A 26802-nucleotide genomic window follows, 5' to 3' on the forward strand; every position below is an offset into this window, starting at 1 on the left:
TTGCAGCTGTAAATCCCCGGGTTTTAGGGAATTTCAGTTCTGGTGAGCTACAAAATCGCTGCAGTACCAGTAGCACAGTGTCTTACCGTCGGCAGGACTGAGGCCCCTGGCAGCAGAGATGACGGAGAGTGTGGGGCTGCTGTGCACAGAGCGGAGGTAATGCTCCATGTGGGGTGCCACGTAGGGGTGTGGTGGGCTGAAGGGCGACTCGCCAGGCCCGGCGGGGTGCGGAGACAGGCGGATGAGGGAGATGTCGGAGATGACGGGGCTGCCGCTCAGAGGAGGAGGCCTGGGAAGGAAACAGACACGCTGTCACTTACAGCCACCCAGAGCAGACAAAGCTGCTTGCCACCCTTCTCTGTCCTGCCCCACTACCTTCGTCCCCAAGAGAGGAGTTCAAGCATAGTGGGAAAACCCTCCCTTCTTGGCATATGCAGAGTCTGAAGTTCCCAAACTTCCCGTGGACACGAACCAATATTGCACTAAATATGTATTTGTGCAAGGTGGCTCACCCCAGCTGGGCTGTTGTGGAAAGGAGCATGAGCTGCTTTAGGCAGTGCCTGCACATAGAGCAGGCATGGAACACACCCTGTGCTAGAGATCCCACCCCACCTCCTTGCACAGGGAGGCTAGCCACACAAAGATATTTGAAGCAAACCTGGGGTTTGCAAACTCCTCACTGCCCCTGGATATCCAGATGTTTAGTGCTGCCACATGCAGAAAGCCCTGGACAGGGCAGTCTGTGCAAGGATGGAAATGCTGCAAGGAGAACTTATGCGATCTTGAGCTGTGCTTTGCTCAGCCCAGCACGCGTGGCTTGGCCCGTGCCGGCGCAGCAGCCCAACCTCCTGCATCCATCACGGCCAGCACAAACCTCCTTGACAGGTTGGTGGTATGGTTCAGAGGGCAAAAGTTCATGAGAGGTTTTACTGCATGCTTTCTGGGGGCCGCCTCTCTTAAATCCCTCAGATCTTCCTCAGCCCAAGTGCTACCTGAGAATAAAGTCAGTAAATGCTGGGGGATTCAGCAGGTAACAAAAGTAAGTCACATGCGTGTTTCACTGCTTAAGCAGTTTTTTGAAGGGTGAAAAAGGATGGAAGAGCAAGTCTGCAGACTTCTCCCAGACACGTGCCCTACTGTACCCTCCAGCGTCTTAGACAAACCACAGAGGGTGCAAAGGAGGAAAAGTTACTCACCCTGACCTGAGAAGCAGAAAATCTGAGCTAGAAACTAAATGAGGCAGACCTGTCATTAGGCAAAACAAAAGAGCAAAATCTGCTTTGTATTAGCTCCCTCTGTACTCACAGACTGCTGGAAGCAGAGCTGGTGTTGACACACAGGTCACACCAGGGACAGCATTCGTCCCTGGCTGGGTGCTCTGGCAAAGCTGAGGGACATGGATGTGCACCCTGGGGGGCTGCACCCTGGGCACAGAAGACAACAGGGATTTGGAGGTCAGGGATCTGGGATGTGGGCTGATCTAAGGGAGGGTATTACAAAGGCCCTTCACTAAGACTATCCAAATATGCCATTAGTGAGTGCATGTAAGATCTGTCTCTCCATGCACAGACTACAAACATGATGGTCTGAGCAGTTTCGACACACCACCAGCAGCTCAGGATCTCAGTCCCACCCTGCCTTATCAACAGTTCAGGTGTATTTCAATTTATTTGTAATACTTGCATATCAACAAAACCACACAGAAATGTAATACAAGCTTTGCATACTTATTCAGCAGTTTAACGAGCATGTTTGTCTTTGTTTGATCTTCTGTGTGTTTCTCTGTCTTTCCGATAAATTAGTAAACCTTGTGGCTTTTTGAACACTTTCTGCTGATGGGTAGTAAATTAAATGCTTTCTGAAATATTTATAGTTCAAAGTACTTTCCTGTAGCAATACACACTGTGGCTCAGTGGCATGAAATACCAGGCAGTGAAAACCCATCACACATAAAGGCTCTGTGGAGATGCACAGCCACCAAAACAGGTAGCTCATCAGACCCAGGCCGGGGTTTTGCCAGAGGAACACCCACCAGCATCGACCCTGTTTTCTTTCATGACACTGAAAGACAAACTGATGATGGCATTGCTATTTCAGACCTCATAACCTCCCCACCTGTGTTGCCATGGCCTTCCATTACCAAAATTATGGGGTGACCAAAGTCACTCTCCGGTGCCTCTCGCCATGACATCAGCCGTGGCGGCGGCGAGCTCAGGAAGCTGCAGCCGAGGCCGCTGGGGCTGGTTTCTGTCGAGGCTGCTAATAAAGGCATCCGAGCACGGAGCCGACCAATTTATTTCTACCGGGGAGGAGGGAGAAGTGAATCAAAGTCTCTGTTCCAGATTTAGTTTCAATTCATTTCTAATAATCTCCACCGCCTCATCTGGAAAAAATGAAACAGGATTAAAAAAAATGATGTCATTAAGAAAACATCTGACTAATTTTTCTTCTGACGAAGACTTAATATAAGTGAGGGGCGATGTAAATTAAAAGCAGCCCCAATCTTCCCTGGGCCACAGAGCCTGCCTTAATACATAAGCCATGAAAGAAGTTTTCTTACATATACAATAAGTTCCCTCTTTCATCAGTACTCACAGCTTCTCCCAAAAGGGTTGTGAACTTCTTTGATGCAGTCCTGGAACTATGTATTACCAGGTTTACGAGCCTTCGGAGCCTCTGCTGATCAAACTGTGAGGCCGACATCTAAAATGCGTATAACAATATGAAGGGTTTGCTGTTCATTTTCTCTGTGCTAAATTAGGCAGAAATGCTGGAATCCTTCAGAATAGGAAAACTCCACCCTGTACAAAGAGGTAACACTGGGAAAAAGATCAAGAATTTCCCCAAAATGCATGCAGCTGGAAACCCAGCTGGTGTTTGAACATGAAGTTGGCCCTGTGCACAAAGACTGGGCTAGAGAGCAGGCAGCTCCTTATGGCTCTGCTTAAAGCCTGTCCTTGCTCATTGTTCCATCTGTGGACTAGGACAGCCATACTCCCATCAAGGTCTGGCTCCTGTGAGCCCTCCCAGGCAGATATCACCTCTCACTGTTGTACACCTACAATTCTAGCAAAACAACATCCCATAGCACAGCAAATTGCAAAATAACGTGGCTTCCTGGAGATGCCTACCAGGAACAACTCACTCAGCCAGGGGGATCCTCTGCTCCTAACTCCCCAAAGGTTTGAATTTTTTTCCCACTTTTTTCCATGTTGCATTTTTTCTTACCTCATTCCTATGTCCCACATTGAGCCATCACACTGGCATTGCAACTACACAGTGAGAGGCAGCTGTATCCTCACAGGTCTGCTCCTTGCAGAGGAGAACCATCACATCCTGCTCTTTAGAGGCAGTGAATGAGAGATGAAGCAGTGCTGGAGGAAGGCAGCTCTGTCCCCATGCCCAGCTCACATCCAGGGCATGCAGGACTCTCCATGCCCATGCCCCACACCCTGCAGTGGGACAACCTTCAGCTTGGTGTGGTGAACCAGCCCATGCAACGAAACCACGGTGACAGAGCTGCATTCTTCAGCCTGTCCACAGAGCTCCCTGACCAGACCTCTGCTATCCATGCTTCTTTCCTGGATCCCACAGATAGCATGAGGAAAGCACCCCACCACCTGAGGGAGAGCTCTTGGCTTTGCTGAACACAACATTATAAAAACATTGCTGTCTGCAGTGGGATGAGGGATTTCACTGGACCACATGTATATCTGGAGAAAGTGGGATTCTGGTTTTCAAATAGGCTAAGGGAATTGGGTGTCCAAACGCCATTAAATTTAATGTTAGCCAGGGGCCTGTTTTCCCCGCGGCTCCAGCGAGAAGCCCAGGCTTTATAATTAATGCTCAGGACTCGTAGAGCAATTTGCATCTCTGACGAAGCACATGAGCCTGGATTCATTTCCTCCCCTACCCAGGAGAGGCTTTTCCTTTGCTGCTCTTTAACAGAGGGAGACACTGAACTGTGAGAGATATTACCTGATGCCACCTAAGGGCTGCTGGGCCTCATGCTGATGGTGGGGGCATACAAGCAGCTAAAGGCTTTAGAGAGCAGGTCTTTACCAGAACAGTGGATGACCCCTCTGGGAGGGCAAAAATCTTGGCGCAATTTCCCTGTCTTCAGCTACCTGCAGAGCAGAACTGTGAGGCAGTGGTAACACATGACAGCAGAGGAGCACGATCAGCAGAAGAAGAGATACCAGCATCTGAGATGAGACACACACTGCCTGTGGGTCACTGGGAGACTTCTGGTGGTTTCCCAGGACCTGGTCACTCCTTAACAGTCCTTCACTGGGGAAAAGAGATCTGCTTAATTTTCCTGCCTCTTGGGTTTTGCTGAAAGGAGTGACAGCTCATCTGAAGCTCTGCAGTCTTATCCCAAAGTCTGGGGGAAGGAGCTGGTAGTTTGCTTTGAAAACCAAGACAAAGAAACCTCAGCCTGTGGTTTTCAGTGAGGCAGAGCACTATGTTCCTGTGTGTGCCTCGGAGCCTGGCAGGTGCTCTTCTTTGATGCCACTGCTGGATGTAGTGCCAAGAAAGAATCCTCATGGTCTCACAGCAGAGGAGCAGCATCCTCTCTGAGGAACTGGGCTGGGCTCCTGAGTAGGGAAAACCACAGGGACTGGCAAAATCTGTGCTGGCTGCTTTGAACAGGGCCTTGGGGTGTCTTTCTCCTGCTCTCCCTCTGTGGACATGCATCAGCAATCCCAAAATCCTACGTGGCGGAGATGAAGCAACATCTCACCGCATCTCGCCACTGCTGTGAGTCTGCTGCCTCTGCAAGGGGCACTCAGCAATGAATGTAACAGTTAAAGAAGTTGCACATTTCTGAAATATCTCCACCAGTTAAAGAAACCCCAGAAAAATGCAGACAATTATCAAGCACTAATGTTCCATGACTAGTCTAAATTAATACTTATGTGACAAATAAATTCATTCTGCAGAAAACAAAGGGCTGAATACTTTTCCATATGCTTAATGGAATATGGACACTTGAAGGCAATTGCTTTGTTCTACAATAAAGAAATGCATAGCTGCTAAACAGACATAGAAGCAAGGAACAGAACTACTCACGGGGAGGAGTACCATAGCCCGGTAGAGTTTTGCCATAAGAAAAAAGCTCTTAAAACCAACAATCCTTTCTAAACCCCACATAAAAACCCTTGCTTTTGTTTTGTTTTATATAAAACTTCCTAGCCCATTTTTCCAAGTCCTGTTTTCCCAGAACACCACTTTTGTCTGAAGGAGATGGAGGAGAGCCATATAGATGACTGAAAAATGGACTGCTCTCATGGCAGACACTGAATGGATGGGATGCCAAACCTGTATTCAACAGGAAACCTGAAGTGCCCCAGGATTCATGCTAAATGATTCAGTCTAAACAGCTCTCACCAGCCCCTCAGCTTCACCTCTGTTTATTTCTGATGTAAAGTCCCTTACAACAGGAAGGGCGAGAGGTCGCAACAGTTGTGCGGTACCCTCAGGATCAAACCCCACGAGGTCCCTCAAAACAAGGTAACTTCCAGAGGTCAAACCTGGGCCATGACTATCAAATTCACATGGCATTTGATCATTCACAAAGATTTCCCTCCCTGCCGTTTTTTCAGCTCGGAGAGCAGAGGATGTGCTGCAGGAGCAGCACAGAGCTGCCTTGCAGCCGCCTCTCCCCCCAGCCGCTGCCAGGGAGCGCGGGGCAGCCTGGTAATGAGGCGATGGGGAATCACTCGTGCTTCCCAGCTCTCCCAGCACTGCAACAAGTTGATAATTACCCACTAAAGTGACCTGATGATCGAATATAAAACTATCAACTTGGAGAACCAGCCTATGTGTCCCTCTACAAAGAGATCGGGATGGGGACTCAAGAGACAACTCCCAGCCCCCTCTCCATCAGGATGCACAGCACAAGTAATTTTTTTTCCCTTGTATCTTCTCAGCTCTAAAATAAGGTTAATAATTTTTTTTCATATTCAGAAAGATGAATATATAGAAAATCAGAGCTACCTTTGCTAATTCAGCAGTTAATGCTCTCACTTATAAGATGTTACAGAGATTGTGAATCTGGACAAAAATTGTGACAGCTTTTCTGCAGAAATTTATTGGGCATGTTTCATGCAGTTTGTATTTTCTCTTTTCCCCTCAAACGTGTCTTTGAGCTAAAAAGGAAGCCTAAAAATAATAATAAAAGATTTATAACAATAAAACATCTGTTTTAAAAGATATTCTTAACAACAAGGGTAAGTTCCCATCAGATGGGTTTATGGATGGAATTGGTAAATTCAGCATTGCAACAAGACTGTACAGCAAAACTAGATGTTTTTTCTAAAAGATGGGCCTTAAGTGCACTGCAAGGCTTGGAGTTTTAATAGTAGGAAATAGTAATTTCTCCCACTGTAGAAATTAAAGAGGGGAATCCCATGGCCAGTGTTACAGGTGTCAGATCAGGTAACTGTGGTAGTTCCATTGGGCCTTAACAGACACAAATCTCTGAATAGGAAATCCCTTATTTGTGAATTTGTGGTTTGGGCAGTGCCTTGAGAAGGATTTAGGTAGACACTATGAAAATCCCACTCCACATCCATTGGCAGTGGTAGTTGCCATGCCTACAGTCTAATCTTGTACTACTGAAATCAAAGCAAATTCTGCCAGTGATGGCAGGAGCAACGAGAACAGGTCTCCAACATGACTCCTCTGTTTTTCGTCTACACAGTATCATAATCTAAGGCAGGTACAATTTCTTTGCATGATTTTTCCCATCCCTTAGACTTAATGCAACTTCTAGCACATGAGGTCAATTTAAAATACTTGCTCCAGGTGAAAAAAAAAAATTTTTGGTTTTAAAAGTGGAAAAAAAGTGTAAACATCTTTCATTTCTCCTTTTGAAAGACCATTCCAGAACATACCTGACTTCAATCCTAAATTTAAAATATCTAACCCCAAGAACAAATCAACCTATTTGACTTTACCTGATATATATTATTTTTTAATCATGAAATCAAAAGTGTTTTGGTTTAGAGCTTGAAACCTTTTTTCATCTAAGTTTCACCATAAGTTAACAATGTTTTTAAGCTTGCAGGTTGTTGGCAGCCTCAGAGGGGACAGGGGCAACTTTTGGAAGGAGCAAAGTTGGGAGCCTGAATACAGGAATTGGTTCTCAGATTAAAAATTCTCCTGACCACATATGGTTTCTTATTGCATTTGTGCTGCATTTACCACAACATGGGTCTAGTTTTGGCTGACATTTGTAGCCACAACTGCAACACAACAACAATAACAATATTTGCTTTTAAAATGGAAGAAAACCGCAAATTTTTATAAGTAAGGTTGCCCTCCATTATACAACACACAAAGAAGCAAGACATCAAAGGTAGAAATTAGGGTTGATATGGGACCTTCAAACCCAAATCAAATTAGTGTCTTAGGGAGAGATCTTTGATTTAAGCTTAATAGTCGTGATTTTTTCTTGGATTGTTTCATACTTAATCAGCCACACAACCCACTGTGCAGACATATGTTCCCAAAGCACATCAAAGCAAGTAAACATTCTGTTTCAGATCCTAATATCCTTTTTTTATCCAATTATCTTACTTACATGATCTTTTAATTTAAGTTCTGAAAGCCCACCTCTTCACACAAGCTTTTCTTTAGGAATGGAGGTAGAAGGATGACCAGCTCAGTTCTTGTGAGATACTTGCCAAAAAAACTGCACAACGAATAAATCAAAGCACAGCAGATGAGGCTCTAAGATAGTTTCTTGAGAGATTAGTGATGAAAGCCTTCAGCTAAGAAGCATATTTTAAGAAGGGGAACTTCAAGGAAGGTAGATGAGGTGGAGAGAAGGAAGAAAAGTGAGAGAAAAGACATGAAGGAAAGTGTGGATAGAAGTACAGGACCCAGTGAAAGAAAGCAAAGCTAAGGAGCAGTGCAAACCTGGAGGCATGTGAGCTTCAGTTTGAAACCACCAGACACGAGAACTTGATTCCAATAGTCACAAAATTTGAGAGCTGGGGTGTCAAAATGCTGCAGGCTCAGGGTGGGGAGGGGATGAAGGCTAGGCAGTGGCATGGTGGATTGAAGGAGCAAGTCTGGTGGGAATTGGTGGGGAAAAAGATGGGGAGAGGTGTAGACACAGACCAGATCCTGATGGCAGAGCTGAGGGAGATCTGAGAGGAGTCAACACTGGTGTGGGGATGTGGGAAATGGGTGTTAGAGAGATGTGTCGGATGTGACACAGCTGTTTCTCTGCATCTCAGTGTTTTCCCTTGGGACACATGTTGAGGATATTAGCACTTTCAAGTGAATACTTTGCTTGTAGCTGTGAAGACATTGGGCTTGGGAAAACAAATGGAAGTGTATGTTTGTGGGGAAGAAATCTGAATTTTTTATCCCTGCCCAGTGTCTTCTTCCTATGCTACTTTTGGGTGGAGGCTTCTCTCCCTTATAAGATTATAACATTCAAGTGCTACAGATGGGTTTAGCATTTAAAAGACAATTCCTATACTACTTTGGAAAAGTCTGTTTCCGTGTTATGACAGCCCTAACCCATTGAGGAAAGAGAAAGACAGTGGCAGCAACACCACAGCAACGCAGCTCGTGGAAGAGTCAGGCAAACCACAGAAAATGCTTATTCATTCATTACACTTTAAATCTGCCTTAGCTCCATACCTGTCATATCCCAGAAAAGCAAAAAAAGACCATTCCTCTTCATCATGACTGTAATACAATCAACTGGCTGCAGCATTACTCTAACCAATGTTAACTAACAGAGTCTGTGTCTGACATCTATAATTTCATGTTAACAAATTAGGTAGACTCCTGCATTTCCTGGTACCTTGAATGCCCAAGAAGCTCATAACTTTTCTTTATATGCGAAATGTCAGGGAAAGGGCAAACAATGTTATGCCAGAAGACCATAGCCAAATCACTTGGTTGGAATGTGCTGTAAATCATGGGGTGAATGGAAAATGAATCTTTGTTCCAGGACAACAACTTCCAGCATTAATGTTTCTGCTAATATGCTCCTTTTCTATTGGGAATGTCCTCTTCCCATAATCCAAGGTCCTATAACTTAAATCCTATAGCTAAACAAGACACCAAGGAAGGAAAACCTACATCCAATTAATTACAAAACCCTGAAATGTCCTGCTTCTCTTTTCTAAAGTACAGGACAAAACCATTGGTGTTCAAGCTTTAGAAAGATGACACACTTGCCCTAAGCAGCAGTAAGCTGTTGTAACTAACCAGAAGTAACCAAACCCCATAGTTTACAAAGGGGAATATAACAAAATGGGAACAGGTACAGCACAGATCTCTACAAAGCCTTTCCAGACACAGCAGTCAGAGGAGCTCTGTCAGTACATAGAGGTGATTGTGATAGTTGCACAGAAATACATCTCACACACACACAGACATGTGCCAGGCACTCTGCTGGTGTGCTGTGTGTGTACCTGCCTCTGGTGCATCACAGCACAAAGGAGTAAGAGACGTGTCTTCCCATAATAACAAAGCTTTTGGCTGGGGCTCCCTGGGTTTTCTGCAGGAATTAATTTTACTGGCATTTGACACATTTTAAACAGCAATAGCACTCACAGTAACCTCCAAAGGGAAATATTCCTGAACAATATATAATAAATACATTGATTTCTAATAATAACCACCTGCCCTAAATCTTTTTGCTGACAGATTTAGTTGGACCAAAGGCCCTTTTCACATCTACTTCATGACAGTTCCCATCACTACATAAAGACTTTGAAGTGCCCTAACGTGCAGTAAAATGCGAGATAACCTAAGAAACTGTCAATATTTCTTCACTTCTAAAAGGAAATGCTAATGGCACTCAAAGAGCTCAAGATGTAATGTAAGATCTGATCCAGCAGACTGGCTGATCTAACCAGCCTTTGCTTTGCAACGAGTATGCTGAAAAGCAAGCAATTATATAGTGAAGAGCAGAACTAGGTAAAAGTTTTTCACTGATATGACTGAAGGGAATAAACCCTTTTTATTCCAAAAAAGCTTTATTCTTGGAAGCATCTTGACTTTTCTGTACAAAATAAGAGAATTAACAATAAATCAGCACTTCAACATGAATTTCTTCTTTTTAACCTATCACATTTTATTCCTTTCTTTTTTTTTTTTTTTTATCATTAGGAAGAAAATGAACATGAATGAGACATAAATGTTTTAAAAAATCTGGACAACATTCTGCTAGGGTCTAATTTTCCATAGGGAAAAGTTAAGCAAAATAATTCAGAGTCTCTCTCCAACTGCCTGCAATAAACAACTGGCATTTCTCTGCCAGCTCTAGCCTGCAATGTAAGACTGAGAAAGGCTCTACAGCAGGAGAAGGTAAAAGCAGTAAACAGAAGCCCAGTCCTATGGTAAAACCCCAGCACTGCTCACTGCACTGTACAACTTGAACATACTTCAAAGGAGCCAGGATGCTTCCCCCATCCCCAAATCATCACCTCATGGTAAGAAAAGATGAGGCGTTTTATATCTCATCTGCCATGTAACCACCCAAAAAATCTTCCTTGCAAAACTCCTTTGCTCCCAGATCCGTTGGTGTCATTGACTACAGCTGCTCTCCTATTCTTTCAGTTTTTCAACGGCATAGGAAAATATAACACATTTATCAAGGCAGGAATACGGATCTGATGTTCCCCAGCTGTTTACTGCTGGAAGTTTACACTAGTGCTTTTCAACCTGTGGTTTGCAAAACCCTTGGGAATCACTAAAAACCCCTGTAGGGGCTGTGAAATACAGCAAAAAATCTCTGCATGCCTCTTACTATTCAGGCCAAATTCACTATACTATGTTCAACAACTCTGCTAGAAAATTTTTAGGGAGGGCACAGACTGTAACAGCTTGAAAACCCCTCACTGACCCTTATGCTTCCCAAAATCAGTAAAAATTACAAACAAAATATTCTTAGAGTAATCCCTGACCACTGCCCCAATCCATCCTACACCCACCAACATCAGCTGGCACAGGAATAGGCACGAGTGATTTAGGGAGCTTTGCCACGCCAGTGCAGAGGTAACCCCATCTCCTGTGTCAGCTGTGTACCTACAGCAATATCCCCTTCCCAACACCACGCAACAGGAGACCTGCAGGCCTCATCTTTCTTATCTCATGCAGCTATTCCTTATGCAGACACATTTCTGTATACAAATCCCATTATACTTGACCCTCAGTTCACCCTGTTTCCATTACAACGCTGTAGACTCAACCAGACTTGCTCCAGTGCCAACTCTGTGCTGTCATTCCTTGCGCAGAGTGGTAATAAAGAAATCACTGTTTTAAGCTGACAAAGAACAGATTTCTTACTAAGTAAACACTGATGTTTTGGTAGGGAAATTAAGTTATAAAATTGTGTCTACAAAGGGAGACCATACAGATGGAGTTTGTTAAGAGACAGCAATACAGTCAACAGTGGTTAATTCAATTGCCTGCTACTTATCAGATTTTTTTTTAAAAAGGCTTATCCAGCTTTTGCAAATGCAAATGCAGAAAAGCATTTCAAAGAGCCGTTGTCATTGTAGCTGGAGAGTGATGAACACACACACACATGGCCCTTCCAGGCCAGAGAACCCGGTCCTGCATATCCACCATGGCTGTGTTGGTGTCCAGCAGGTCTGGTGCTCACCGGCCTGGCAGGAGAGGAGGCCTGAGCACAGACAGCTCATCACCACACCACCACCCTCCAGTGGCTTCTGTCCTTAGGGCTGTGCCATGGCCTCACTTCTGGCCACTGCTCTCTGCCTGCATGGGGCCTCTCATCAATACAAGATACCCCAGACCTTCCTTCAACTCAGGTTAAAACTGGGCACTAAGCGCAGCTGGGTAAAAGCAGGAAATTCAGTATCTCCAGTCCTTAGATGACCCTTAAGTTATGCCAACCTGACCTCAAATGTCACATCTAATTCCCAAAAGCACCAGGTTGATGCCAAGTCGCTGAAGCTGTTTCTCTCCTAAATGCTGCAATGGCAGAGGCACAGCCACCCTTTATGCTTCCCCTTCCAGGGAATTTCAGCTGGGTTTGGGGTGCTTCCTGAAAAACAGGGGTTTTTTACAGCATCAGTGCTGGCAAAGGCCCCCAGACATCCTCCTCACACTAACAGTTCTGGTGCCTCCTCTACTGCTGATCCAGGGGCAGAAGCAGGAGGATCCTCATCACTTCACAACCTCAAAAATCACCCTTCCTGCATCTCACCAAACACCAGCTTATGTGGCATTTAAGTGGTGAGAGGGATGAGACCCCCAGCCCTGTTTCTGCACACTCAAACTATGCAGAGCCGAGGAAGAGATGGATGCATGGGCACCTGCAGGTGCTCAACTCACAGGTTACAGCCACTGCTTTCCATAACAGCAGCCAGACTCTGTCTGAGATGGTACTCTAGGTAGTCTGAACACAACCTCAATGTCCTCAATGGGGGGACAGTTTAAAACGACCAGAGAGTTGTGGAGGGGTTTTTTTGAACATTTTATCAAGAAGGATAGAAAACATGATTTATCTTTTGCATAGGATAAAGTTCACTATGGGATTCAGCATGCAGCATGATGTAAAGTCTCAGGCAAGCCAAAAGGTGTTAACACTGTGTGCCCTTTAAATGAGGCAATTAGTCAGTAAAACGAGATGTGCTTAGGTTGGAACTATGTAAATACACTCATTTTATTAATACAAGGCAAAAAACTAAAAAAGAGATATTGCTGGGCAATTAAGTCACCAAGTATTGGTTCTATTTAAAATTCAAGAGAAGGGATATTAAACATACTCAAATTTTAATGGAAACATTTGCAGCAGTTTTAATAATTCAGCACAAAATGTTATTTAAACATTTCTCTCTGGTTTTGAAAAAGGCAAACACAGGGCCATTGTACTGCGGTCTGGAAATGAGGAATCAGAACTGCTCAGGTGCAGTGGATTTCTTTATTCATTTTAGACAACTCAGTGGCAAACAAACCAAAGCTGGAAATCAAAGCTATGCTGAAATCCCAGTAGTGAGGTTTTCCATGTGGTAGAAGCTTTTGAAAGTCCCATCAGTCATGTTCTTGCACCATCAAGTATCACTTGCAGCTCAAGCTGATTTCAGTGGGGTGTAAGCTCCTACATGCATTCATTGTAGGAAAAGGCTGCTGATGGGATTTCAGTAAGAAATTCTTCTATCTTGAAGTTTACTTTGAGAATAGAACTTAAGATCCTGCACTTTGCATGTTTTGGGGTTTTTTTTATTTAGTTCTATCAGCTGCTTGATTTGTTTAAATAAGGATGTAACAGGTGAAAATAATGTGGATTTAAAAAATATTTTATGGTTTAAATAATCTATAGTGTTATTAGTAACCAAGGAAATTCAACTATCCAGATCTGAACTGCCAATATTCACAATTCCTTTTGTGCACGTCACATCACAGTACAGTAAAGCTGTTCATGATCTAATGGCAATATAATTACTCTTATCTAGCATGCAGTACACTTTTAGTACTTGTGAAAACCACAAGGATTAATACAACCGTTCATGCCTACTATAAAGGAGTTTCTAGCCAATGAAAAAAAAGGCACAGGCCATTTTCTAAGGTCAGTCATAGAGTATCTGAGGGACAGAGCAAGTGCAAGAAGTTATAAGGACCTCTTGGCAGGAGATAAGCTTTTAATTACAGAAATCCCACATGAAAGCTCTCATTCTGCTGTTCAGTGAAGGAGGACAAAAGTTTGACAAGTCAAAAATTAACAACAAATGCAGCTCATGCTATTGTACCCATGGATTTTTACAGGCATATTTGTCAAGTTCTTGTAACACCTCCCAAGATGCCACACTGCCTGGCTGCACCATGTCCATCTTCTACCTTCAGCCTTCAAGCTTCTAAAAGTCTACAGGTTAATTTTTAAAGATTTCCTCTTGGACGCCACTGGCTCTTTCAACTGAAGCTCAAATGTGATTGGGGAGTGCAGACCATGGCACACAGTAGTCCAGGAGACTACTTCCAGCCCAGCTTTCACCCAGTGAGGATGGTAACAGGAGCAGGAAATTAGACTGAGACCTTGCACTGGTAGGTAAGGAAGACTAGACACACACCCCCCACATGTACACACAAATCCTTTCTCCACTAGAAGTTCGTAGATCGCAGCAATTTTGCTGGTGAATGTGAGAACCACAAAATTGCCCTGCCTGGGAGAAGAGCACCAATAAACACAGAGCAGGAAGGGCTGGGTTTATGAAAAACAAAGTAATGAAGTCAATCACAGAAACCAGATCCTGGAAAAAGTCCAGTTTGGCAATGTAGTCAAAAACCAAACGAAGGGATAGGAAACCACTGCATCTAGTGCAAGACTTTGGGAGGGAGCACAATCTGCTCTTCAGCACAAAACACCTTAAGGAATTTTCTGTCCGTCAATTTGTGCCCTTTACTCACTGAGTCACCCTGGGAAAGGTCACTCACCAAATATGCTGCACCAGAGTGACATACCTGAAGCAATTTGACACCTGCACAGAAATCAATCCCAAGTCTCTGCTCACCATCCATCCTTATCAGAAACCGTCACACAATTCACCAGACATGCAAACCCTGCTTAGCGGAGATCAAGGAAGGAGAAACCAGGCTGACAGAACCCTGAACTCCAGCAGCACGTCAGGACTTGAAGGGAAAGAAGTTACAGCTCACAGAGCTCCTACCTTCTTCACAGTTGGCAGAAGCCATCTCTTAAACATACAAACAAACAAACAAACAAACAACTCTTTGAAGAGATTCTTATTCTTGTGCTAGCACTCATCCGGGCACTGACACGATTCAAACCAGACGCGGTCGAGGGAAGTCTGGAGTCATACCAGGTTTAGCTCTCGCATGCCAAGAGAGGTCAAGACCTAGCCAAGCCTTGAGTAGACAACTTGCATAGAAAATCCCAGGACACAGAGGAAGTGGTGTTGGTGGGAGAATGCCTTTCCCTTTGACTCACTAGGCAAGGCCACGTGACGATGCTCTGGTGAGGAATATGAAGCAGTTATCCTTCCTATCCACTAAAGCCCAAAAGTCCAGTGCATTTGTCCTCTGTAAAGATCCTCTGGAACCCTTAAAAAACATGACTCGTAAAATATCTAAGCTGGCTCAATTCCATTTTAGTCTCTTACATTCTGGTCATCCCACATCCTGAGTGAGGGTTGGAATTTCTCTGGCCTAACCTGAAAAATGGTTGGGTTATGTGTTTGTTAATTTCTTTTCCAAAGATGGATAGAAATCTATTTGACTTTGGGAGTCTACTATTTTTTCAAGTGAATAAAGCGGTTTGGGGTCTGCTGACACTGGTTTCACCGTGACTATTTCTCTATTTCTATATTATTGGAAATAATATACCAACAGGTAGTAACTCTTTAAGCATTAAAATGTACTGGATAAAACTTTGCAGATACCTCACTGTCCATCAGTTCCTAGCAATACTTCTTACAGAGCATCAGTTGGGCTGGGGGACTAGGAAAAAAGGGAAAAAAATAGAAATGACTTCTATATGATTTCTGCCCTGGGAACCAACTGCAAAATCCTTCCAGCTGGTCTACAGAAAATAGAATTATTCACCCTGACCTGGTCCCTCCAATATACCAACTCTCATGTTGTACCCTGATCCCCAAAAGATGCCATCACAAAATGGGTGCCTTGTGATCTGGGTAAAACAGCAGCAAAGGCCTTATTTCAGTTACTCCCAGAAAACTGCAAACATCATTGACTCCTTGAGAGTCTTTTCAAACAAACAGGACCAACACAGTCTGACCTGAGTGGTCATCAGCTACCCAAAGCAGCACCTCAAACACTGCTAATTCCTTGAAAATTTGGTTTTCCTAGGAAGTAGACACTTGGACATTTTAATTGTCCTGTTTGACACCAGTTCTGGGACCTCTGTGATGACGTTGGAGTCACAGCAATGCTGTGTGGAAGTAACCACCAGAGCTCTAGAGTCCCTCTTCATTCGACCTTGACTTAAACTTTGCAAAAATCATCTAAAGAAATCATCATCAAGTGAAGCCTTTCATGAGCATACCTGAAGTCAACAGCCAAGTCCATACTGGAACAAGTAAAACCACCGATATGAACTATTTTTACAGCACAAATACACAAGCAGGATTTAGTAAACATTTCTATTCTGTGGTATCTTCAGAAAAGCACCTCTCCTCAGGACAGCATGTGAAGATGCATTTAAGTTTCTCTGAAGTCAACAGACCTAAACAGGCATTTCTAATTAAACATATACTTACATGTTTTCCTGAATAGGAAGAGGTTTTAAAACAGTTCTGTAGCCTAGAGCACTTTCTGTGTGACCCTCTGCATCATCAGCTCATCGTTTTTTTTCAAGTATCTTCTACAAATCTTCTCCTTCTTGCTAGTCCTCATTAGATTGATCTTCCTTTAATTTACTGATTTGATGACTGAATGCATTAATTCCTTCACCACCCTATCATTCTACACTCTGCTTTCTGTCATCTACAATGCAGTTTTCTCTTGTAAAATATCATACTTCACTTGAATGAGGATGAAAGACAGCCTATGAAATCAAGTGTTTTATCTCACAGTGAAGACAAAAAGTCTCAAACAAGAATGCACATGTAAGAACACCACCTTAATGCAGCTGTAAGCTTGAAACTTTCCTATTTTTAATGTATTAACCACACTCTGGTAGACTTCCTCTACCAGTGGTAGTTTGGGATGTGTGGTTACTCTGTGGGATCTTAAGAGGCTTTCAGATGAAGCATTCAATCAGCAGGTACCATGTCCAGCAGCTGGTTTGCAAATCAAAAGCCATGTAAGTAGCTCCATAACCAAGCTAGGAAAGCCTAGCTAGGAAAGGGGCAAGAGGGGAAATAAGACAAATTCTTTTCCAGGATGCTTTCACAGGATCAAAAGGGAAAATATCTCAAAGGCCCTTACAGGATTTAAGAACATAAATTTATTTCTTTGAGAGACTTAAACCCCTAAAGCTGAATGTGACTGCATTTTAGACAGCCCCAACATATTTTTTCAGTCTTGCTTGACTGCACCCAGGTGCTGTTATTAGTGACTTCAGTTCATGTGTGCAGAGTAGGAAGAGATGTAAGAGAGACACAAAATGAGTTGCGCAGGAAGAAATACCTCTGCTGTGAGGAGGCTACACCTGTGCAAAAGAAACACTGGCACACCAGTGCAGCCATAGAAAGGGCAGGAGGTGGTGGTGGAGCCTAATGCTCACATTTAATCTAACAGTATGTGCTCAGCAGCAGGGAAACCATGGTACAGGTCCTTCTGCTGCCCAGGGGGTGGAAAAGGACAGCTCCTACCATGCTCTAAGGCACCACCCCCCCACCCCCCCACCAAGTATCTGCTTTAAAAAATCATCAAAAGGCTCACATTCTCCTGGTTCACTATCAGCTACCACAATCAATTATATCAAAAACCAACCCCCCACACACCAATAAAGTGAGACCAGGGAATGCAGTAAACTTGCTCTTGAAGTGGAGCCTGGCCAACTGATATAATCTAAACCTTAGATATGTTTTTCCATAGCACATCCTCCCATGAGATTTGCCATGTGCATGCTTCTACAACAGAGAGGAGACAGGGCAGAAAACACCCCCACTGGTCCTGCAGGAGCTGCATGGCCTGGGCATGCACACTGGGCTCCAAGTATGCACAAGCATAATGCACCTCATTAACATGTCTGTGTTTCTTAACTTCACTCCAGCCACTTTATGAATTTTTAGGTACTTAACTCCTTTACTAGAGATGGCTTTAGTGTCCTGAGTTTCAATGGAGGTTGGAGTAGTTTGACCTTAAATAGGATCCAGCTTGTTTGAAAAACACATTGAGCCTTTGCATTATCAGCACTTGACAAGCCAGTCCTAAGAGTCAACACTATTTTGAAACCCACAACACCCGCTTTCAAACATTGTTAGCCAGACCCAGTACACTGGGATTTATGATCTGAAATAATACAGGTACTTTTAAAAGTTTGACCCTTGAGAAATTCTCTAAATTTTAGCTGTTAGCTATTTAGTATCAATGGTGAAACATAAAAGAACAGGAATCAAGAGTCTCCAAGGCAGAAAATTGTGTAAAATCACAAATTCTCAAAATGGTCTGACACACAGAAGAAAAACATACTTATGTGGTTTAGTGTCAGAGTCAGGGATCTAGAAAGCCCGCTAAAACACACACCCTCCCGCAGGAGTGATGTGCAGGACTGAGATTTGCCAGAGTAACAGCACCCAGTTCTGCCCTTTGGTTGGTGCAGATGTGTCTGCATGGTGTCAGCTGCACACAGGGTATCCAGATCCACAGTTCTGCCAAACCGGGTCCTTTTTTCATTAGTATTTTTTCTTTAACTTTCCCCCCAGCCATCTGGGTGGTCCAAGAATCAGACCCAAAATACCTAGGATCCTTCGAACCACATGTTCTAATCCCAGCAGAATTGACTCAGTCCTTATCCATCCAGGGTAAATTGACTTCCCTGCTCTTTGCTGCGTGGGGGGAACTTTTGGATGAGATTTGAAAATTTCCGCTCTGTATGGACATTAAAAATCCTACATTTTTCTTCCAGTATCACAAGCCAGCACTCCTGCCATTAGTTTTTATCTCTCGGCACCCTGTGTAATTTGCTCCCCATGGCCACTGGTAGCTGGGAATCCAGATTAACCAGCCCCTGAAAAGTGATGTGCCGCAGGCTTCATTCCACAAGCCAATGGGATGGATGGGGTTTGTCCATTTATCTTCACACACACTGGAAGGATTTCAGAGAAACAGTGAAAATGAGGAGGCTGAGTGGATTGATATTTGACTGTATGCTGCAGGCTGCGGCCTGGCCAGTTCATTAGAGCAGGGAGGAGGATATGACAACATGCAGCAAATATCTGGAGGGACGTGTTACACAAGGAGGTGTGCTAGGAGCAGACGGGTGAAATTCAGGAAGAGGAAAAAAAGGAGGGTGGACCAGGAGAACTGCATGGAGAGCTTTATATACTGAGAAAGGATTTGCTAGAGGATAGAGTAAAAGTTCAACCAGGAGATACAAAACCAGGAGATACAAGGGGAAACCCACAGACCCCCGTGCAGTACAAGAGAAAGTGCTACAGAGGAGCAGAACGCTGCAACAGGTCTCAGCATCTCTTGTCTTCATGACCGCAAGAAGCTGGTGAGAGGTGAAATACCATCTAGAGAGGTGACTTATTTAGGATTAAGAAAAAGAAGAGGCCAGGAAGGGCAGTGCTCCCCATCTAGCTGAGAGAAAACTTGAGAAACAAATTCGGAACGCTGGAGTTTAAAAGGGCAGGAAGTTGGCACTGAACATTTATCCATTTTCACAGATGCTGAAAGCAGTGGAGAATGGGCAATCCTATGGAGATAGCTTCTGAAAGACATGCACTCTCTGTTTAGAAACTCTTTAGAAAGCAGCAGGAGAAGAGAGTTCAAATAATTTTTTTTCCTAAAGCACAAGCTTAACAGTGGATAAGGTGGAAGCATGAAGTCACTTTTAATCTACTATAAAGTGAGGTAAGCAAAGGGATTATTACTTAAGACTCGCTGACATGAAGCTCTGAGAATGACATTTAAAAGCAATGGTGGATTACAGAGTGACATCATATTAAATGAACACATGCCAGAGGTTTACATAAAAGACCTCAAAGATCACGCTTTTGTTCTCAGTACTAAAACCTCTTAGCCATTTTTACTCTTCTGGCGGTGATTAGGCTAAACGAGAGGTGCAGTTTTTCACAGCACAAGCAACTCAGTGGCCCAGATCTTCACTAAGTGCAAATGGGCACAACTCCATCTGAGCTCACCCAGGCCCCTCACTCCAGCCCGATGTCACAGCATTCGGCAACTGGAGATCCAGCCCAAATATTTCTAAACCCAATCTGCATTTCATTGCAGCTTAGTGAGTCTGAAACCACTTCAGGTCCCTCTGGACTTCAGGTTTCAGTTACTCAAAGTACTCTGAAGGCTAGTTAACTAAACACACATGACAACAATATCCTGAATTTAAAGAACAGCATAGATGTGTAAATCTCTCTCATAATGGAATATGCTTGAAAAATTTTAACAAGATTCAAAAGAGAAAGATGTGGAGGTTTGTCGGTTTGGTTTTGTTTGCTTGTCTGTTTGCTTTTTGGTTTGTTTTGTTTTGCAGAATAGTTTATGAGACTGGAAAAGCCTACAGAAACATATTAGGCCTGATCAGTGTTTTGGTTTATGCCTTCCCCATTTTCCAAAGACCTGATCAGCCTGTCGTCCCACTGAGGCCAGAAGATGCTAGGCATGTACCTTCTCAGTTTCTGCACAGGCAGGTAGCGCTATATACTTCTTCCCTGGTGCCTGAAAATGTGCTACAGGACCAATCTTGGAAGCCAAACAAGTCTTAGCTCTCAAGATATCAAAAGGATATTACTGTGATAACATTTTAGAAATGAGGAAAATAAAGCACAGATGGAATTAAAGTAATTTTTCCCGCTCCCAGAACATGACAGCAGAAGCCTAGTATTTCATCTGTGGTCTCCTGGAGACGGATCAAGTGACCATCAAGTATTAATCCTGGTATTAACAGTCCCCCAAATCACCTCCTGTAGGTTACCAAAGAGCCACCTAAAAGCAACAGACTCCTGCTAATTACAGGCCAGGGAGAGGTTTGAGCCAGCCTTCTGGAGGGGACCAGCCCCTGCAAACCGTTGAAAACCTGCACATTCTGATTTTCTTAAATAAATAAAAGAAGCATGTGGGAAAGAAGGGGACAGAATAAATTGGATGTGGGAGCCCCCAAACCTGTTTCCCAAATGAGCAATGTATCTATTCGGTGAAAGTCGTAAAACTTTGCAAAACGCATAAGAAGGCCTCTCTGAGCAGCTGTTTGCTTTGACTCCGGAGGGAGCCCGCTCTGTCTCCTAAGCAGCACAGTACCATCAATCACGACCTGCCAAAGATTTTCTACTCCAGTAGCAAAGTAAATATGAAAACACACGGGTTTTACTGGTATGTACGTTCTGTGGCTCAGCCGAGCGGCATCCTTGCTGCAGGAATGGCCATCACCAGGGGTCCCATCCCGAACTGCGTGACAGGATCCCAGCTGCAGCCCCGGGGGAGTGGTACCCCACGAAGGATAACTGAAGGCACTCTATGCACACCTGATAATGCACAAAGGCAGCTTCATGAGCACACACTGCAAATGGCTCCTCTCCTCCATGGAGTCATGAATCCCCCCGGATGGAAGGGATGGCAGAGAGGCCTCAGCAGAGAATGGGGAGCACTGTCAGGTAAGCCCTGGCAAGGATCAGCTGAAGCGTGCTCAGGGGCACAGGGCACTTGGAAAATTTCACTGCAAAACTCTGACATCACTTCAATGCATGTATTGGAAGCAAGACTTTTCAAAGGATTCCTATCTGACAAAATTGATGGGGTTTGTGTGTGTTTTTGTAGAATGGGAACAGCACAAGACACATCTGTGACAATAACAAATTCCAACTCTAAAGCAAGAGACACTGGTGTTTCTAAAAGCAGTTATAAGATGATGATGATTATTTTTTGTATGGCTAAACAACATATTTTCCCTTAACCCCACTTGGCCTCCCTTGGCTGAATCTCACAAAAAACAACAAAGGAGAGAGAGAACCAGACTGGAACAGATATTCAACATGGAAAATCTTGGGTTCGACACTAAATTTGGTAAATTTGTAAACACTTGAGACATAGTCTTTTTATGATGAAAAGTTTAACAGTCAACTCCTCTGCCTGTGAATCACCCTGCCTAAACATCTCAGGAACATTTTAACTGGTTCTGAAAAGGTATTCTGTAATGCTTAACAGAGTAAAAAGGAAAAAAACTTCAACAAGGAGGGGTAATAGGATCAGATAAAGAAAAAAGTGTAGGCTGGATATCAGGAAAAATCTGCAATAATATATTAAGATCTCAGGGAAATGGAGGAAGATCCTTGATTAAATGAGATAAAATCCCTACCAGAGGGAAATTAGGGCAACTCCACATTATTATGGAGATGGAATCGTCTCTATGTTTAGGTCTTCGGGACAATTCAGTCCCTATGAAAGCCATGGAATTTGTGATTATCAGCTCAGGGTTTGGTTGGGTTTTTTTTTACTATTTTGATGTGTGGACAGAAGAGCAACAACAATATTTTGTTAATAAATAATGTCAGAACTGCATCCTAAAACACCACCAGGATGTTGGTAGAAAAACAAGGCTGCTTTTGTTTGTCACAGTGCGTAATGCCTGATGGGTTTTAACCACAGTTTAGGAGCTACTGTCAAAAAGCTTCTTGCTGAGTCAAGCCTAGGCATGCTGTTTACTAGGGTTAGCCCCGAAGGCTCTTGCATTGGCAGGGGCTTTTAAGCTGAGCTAAGGAGTTTTTAGTTATTTTTGTTGTGATTTTAAAAAAAAAAAAAAAAAAAAAAAAGGAAATAAAATCCTGAAACCTTTAATTATGCTGACTCATAACAAGGTCCTAAAGTAGAGCTCGCCTCCTGGAGGCACAACCACCAAAAGTTTTAGGAGTAAAAATTATCTGTGGCTGGGGAACACCAAGTGACAATAAAGTTTCCTTTTCCTTTCTGGGTCCCATACAAAAGGGATTTGTGGTTACAGTGAAGCCTCAGGAGGAATTTGGATCCCCGGTCCAACTGGAAGCTGCTTATCTGAGTCTTTCTGCTTCTTCCACTAGATCCATCCCACAACCACTCCAAGAAGCATGGAAATCGGGGGAAAAACACTGGGGCCAGGCTTGCAGGTAAGTCCAGGGATCAGCCAGAGGAGGAAGGGATCAGGCACCTGAAGGTTCATTAGTGCCCCTGCCCATACGTTTCCCTGGGGTACTGCTGAGGATGGTCACTAGGGAATGAGGGCACAAAATTACCTGTCAGAAAGACTCTTTTTAAAGAGTATTTTTTTTTTTTTTTTGTTGTGATAAAAAAAAAAAAAAAAAAAAAAAAAAAGGTAAGCATGTTATCACCTCCCATATCTGCCAGCAGCTTTCCTCTGGAGTCAAGGGCTTGTTCTTGCAAAGCTGATGCTGAGCCCCCTTAGTTTAAAGCAGATGGAGTTACTGCAAAGACCAGGCCCCAGTGGAGCAGGTTTTTGTGAAGAAGTTCGCTAAAATACAAAATACCCCTTTTGTTAGAAAAGAACCTGTGCTAACTTATGAAGTGAATTTCTCTGGCTTTGAGCCTGCAGACACACCTGGCTGACAACTTTCACTCAAATAGTGCTGACCTACAGCCAACTGTGAAGAGTGAAATTCTGACAAATCAATAAAAGCTGCTTACAGAAAATGCATGTAAGACCCACCACTGCTCTTCCACAGAGCCTGGGCCATCCTGTGCTCTGGAAGAGAGGATCACAGGGAAAAACAGTATGTGGCTCTGTAATTTCATCCCATATCTCCAGAAAAATGCAGAACCTCCAAATTTATTTTTCTGTCTTTTCTTAGCCTTTGAGTATTGGAGTATTACTTACTATTAAATGAATGTTACGCTGTGGAAGTCTTGGCTCATACAATTTATATGCATCAATACAATTTCTTTTATTCATTCTGCTCTAGTTCTACATTCCTGGAATAGATTTCATCCCATATTCAGTTTCACTCCATTCTGCATTACATCCTTTGCAGTGTCCATTGGACTCCAATCCTGCCACTCCCTCTATCCTCTGTATTACCACAGGCTCACAATCATCAGATTCTAGGACAATATCTTGAATCTGCAATATTTCTGTTGGTTTGCACTGCAGAGAGCTCAAGGACCATCTAAATGAGATAATTTTTCTAGACAAGCCAAGCAAGCACCACGATTCTGTCAAATTGTTGTTAACACCAAGAAAAGAAGTCCAAAAGTTAAAGATGTCCAAAAAATTCACCACCAAATAAGTAAAACCAACAGTGGAGAAAAGTGGGTTGTCCTAATGACTGGAGAAACACCAAAACAATCTGAAAAAAACCTCTAGAAGTAGACTTCAAGGAAACCCCAACATAATCTGCTTCTGGACATATGCAACAAATGCTCAGTGATTTAGAAGAAGACTCAAGTCCTGAAAATTACTGTCATGCTGCTTAACAAGAAAATCATTCAGACACAAGGAATGACAACACTGAGGAGAAACACAGCAAGTTTTTCAGGGCCGTCTTGGCATGGGGGTCTTTTATTACTCAAGTGTTCCACATTCCCATCTGTGTTCCCAAGCAAAGGGTCCACAGGTGGTTCTGCTCAAGAGTGTTCAGAAGCCTTGCAGATGAGTTCCTTCCAGTTGAGATAAAATAATGTATGTTCTCGTTAGGCCAAATGCAAACAGTGATGAAGGGGAATACACTGCCAGGTCACATCGAGCAATCAGGAAACAAACCTTTGACATAATGCAGCAGGCAGATAATAAGACCCCGTAGTTAGCAACAAATGACACTGCACTTAATTTGCCGTGCAATGTTCACGTAATTAGATAAATTTGGTACCGTCAAGACGGCAGACAGGTAGAATACAGACTTGATGAATTGGGGGCTCTCTGTCAGGCACCGATCACATTAATCATAAAGCCAAAACTCAGTGACACAATTTTTCTTCCAAACATTTGCCTTCATTTTCTAGAGTGAAAATATGCACATGCCCTTGGTTTTTTTTTAAGAGTTGTTTACTTTTGAAACAAGGAGGATTGATTTCTGCACCACCAGGACAGAGTACAAACTTCTAGAAGCTCATCTGTGCCCACGGAGTCCACCCAGTGTATTAAACAAGAGCCATGCACCCAGTCATGTATATTCTAGTCCAGATCTACCACCGTGTCTGGATGATTTCACACTGGACATCCTCCAGTGAGGATGGTGAGCGCTACGTTGTGACCTCCATAGCAGAGACTGGAGGAGAGAGAAGAAAGACGAAAGAGAAGTAGAATAAAAAACTAGAGGAGTAAAGGGCAAGACATGATTTTAAGAAGTTGGCAGATAAAATTTGAAGAGGTAAAATGATTGAGAGACTAACTCCACAGCGGCAGAGAATTTTCCCAATGTGGTTGTGCCATAGTGCAGGGTACTTGACAAACAGCCAAACGGAAGTGGCATTCCCTCGACCCTAAAAAACCGCCACAGCCAAGAAGCACTTGGCTGCTCAGCTTTGGTGCTTCTCCAGCCACAAAGGCATCTTTCAGTGCAGTGCCCAGGTAGTTTCAAAGAGGACTGTGTTTCCTCTTTAAGACCCACAACCAAGTTTTCTCTCCAGTACCTTGCAAGTTGGTTTGTGAGAGGAGCTGCTGGGAACAAGAGGAATCCCAAAGAAGTAATGCAACAGGTATTTGCCAACAACTCTACCTAATATACTAAGCAGGACATGCTTGGTCCACTGATAGACAAATGTGGTAGCTGCTAACACCGTAGATTATTAATATTGGTGCAGATGAACTGAAACCTGATCTGCCAGCACTGTACACTTGTCCAGGGTTGATCAGCTGGAAAACACCAATATGATAAAATACTGGGGTTACTGGGGACACGATTCATAGGTACATATCATCAGTGGTGAACTCCCAGTTGCATTTTGTAGAAGACCTTGCCTTATGACCCCACCACAGAAACTGCTGTGGAGCCCCAGGGTACATGCAGTGCACCCAAACCTCCTCATGAGGAGTGAAGGGGAGCACCAAGTGGGGCACACAAATAACCTGTGACAAACCTCAGAACATCTGCCAGCCTCTCTTCTAACCCCTCTTTTGAATATCACACTTTTCTGTATGTTCTTTATTAGCCACAGCTCTGGCTTATTAACTATCTTTCAGCAAGTTATTATTCTGTCTTCTTTCTACAATTTTTGCATGTACTTGCATGAAAGACCAGAACTCCACGCAGCCAGAATTCATGCAGCCTCCCTAATCCCCCCCAGTTCCCATGTTAGCAACCTGCTTTGTCATTTCCCCTTTGCGCACAGCATGGAAGAAGCTGCTCTGCCCCTTTAAACATCCAGTCAAACTGACTGCCAGCCAAAAAGACAATGACTTGTCTTCTAGTAGGATCCATGGGAATGCCCTATCATTTATTTCTTGCAGTATTTTGGAAGCAGAATAAAGCTGTGGTAGCTGTGGGGCTCCACAGATCTGGCTGCTGCTGTCTGCATTACTTGCTTCCCAGGGACTGTTCCCCTGCTCACACCTATTCAGAAGCAGCACAGCTCCAGAAACAGCCCCTGCAACAGTGAGACTGCAACAGGACTCCAGGGGATCAAATGAGAGTTTTTTTAAGTTATGAGCCTGAGTTGTTCTTCTTGCAAAATGATTCTGGCCCTCAGTGGTTCCCCTACACTGAGTGCTCTGGGACCTGTTCCTCAGCCGATGTCTGAGCCCTGTGTTACAGCTGTGGGTTGAAGGATTTGGGGATGGCTGTGGGACTGCCAACTGCATCACGCTGCTCCTCACCTCTCATGGGGAAGGTGCATTTCAGGGACTAGAAGAAACACTTCCAGCCCCATGGTCACTAAAACCTCTGCTCACATCCCTGCTGGCTCCACTTTCCTTGCCCTGATCAAAGCTTACAGGAGGTGAAAACAGATCTCTCTGTAAACATCTCCTTCAAGACATCAAGAACTATTGAGCTGTCATGTCCTGGATGAGGAGATTAACCACGAACCCCCCTCTCAGGGTGTAGCCCCACACCAGTCTCTGTGCTTGCTGCCCATCAGCTGCCTCAGGGCGAGGAGACTTTCATGAGAAGGTCACCACCAAAACCCAGAGTCCTGCCCCTCCAGAGGAGACACGGACACCCCCATGAGGACCTGACTTATTACTGCTTTTAGAAAATGCTGCCCAGCCCATTCCAGCTG

The 26802-nt window shown here is 43.8% G+C and overlaps 1 protein-coding gene across 1 annotated transcript in view; it reads right to left on the minus strand.

Annotated features, from left to right (window-relative positions):
- Window positions 1-26802, minus strand: part of GLI2 (GLI family zinc finger 2) — a 190723-nt gene that overhangs the window by 40022 nt on the left and 123899 nt on the right. The window contains exon 4 of the mRNA XM_008638300.2: window positions 87-289. Coding sequence (XP_008636522.1) covers window positions 87-289 — 203 coding nt within the window. The remainder of the gene's footprint in view (window positions 1-86; window positions 290-26802) is intronic.

This window comes from Corvus brachyrhynchos, unplaced genomic scaffold (genome assembly GCF_000691975.1).
Source record: "Corvus brachyrhynchos isolate BGI_N302 unplaced genomic scaffold, ASM69197v1 scaffold126, whole genome shotgun sequence".
NCBI lineage: Eukaryota > Metazoa > Chordata > Aves > Passeriformes > Corvidae > Corvus > Corvus brachyrhynchos.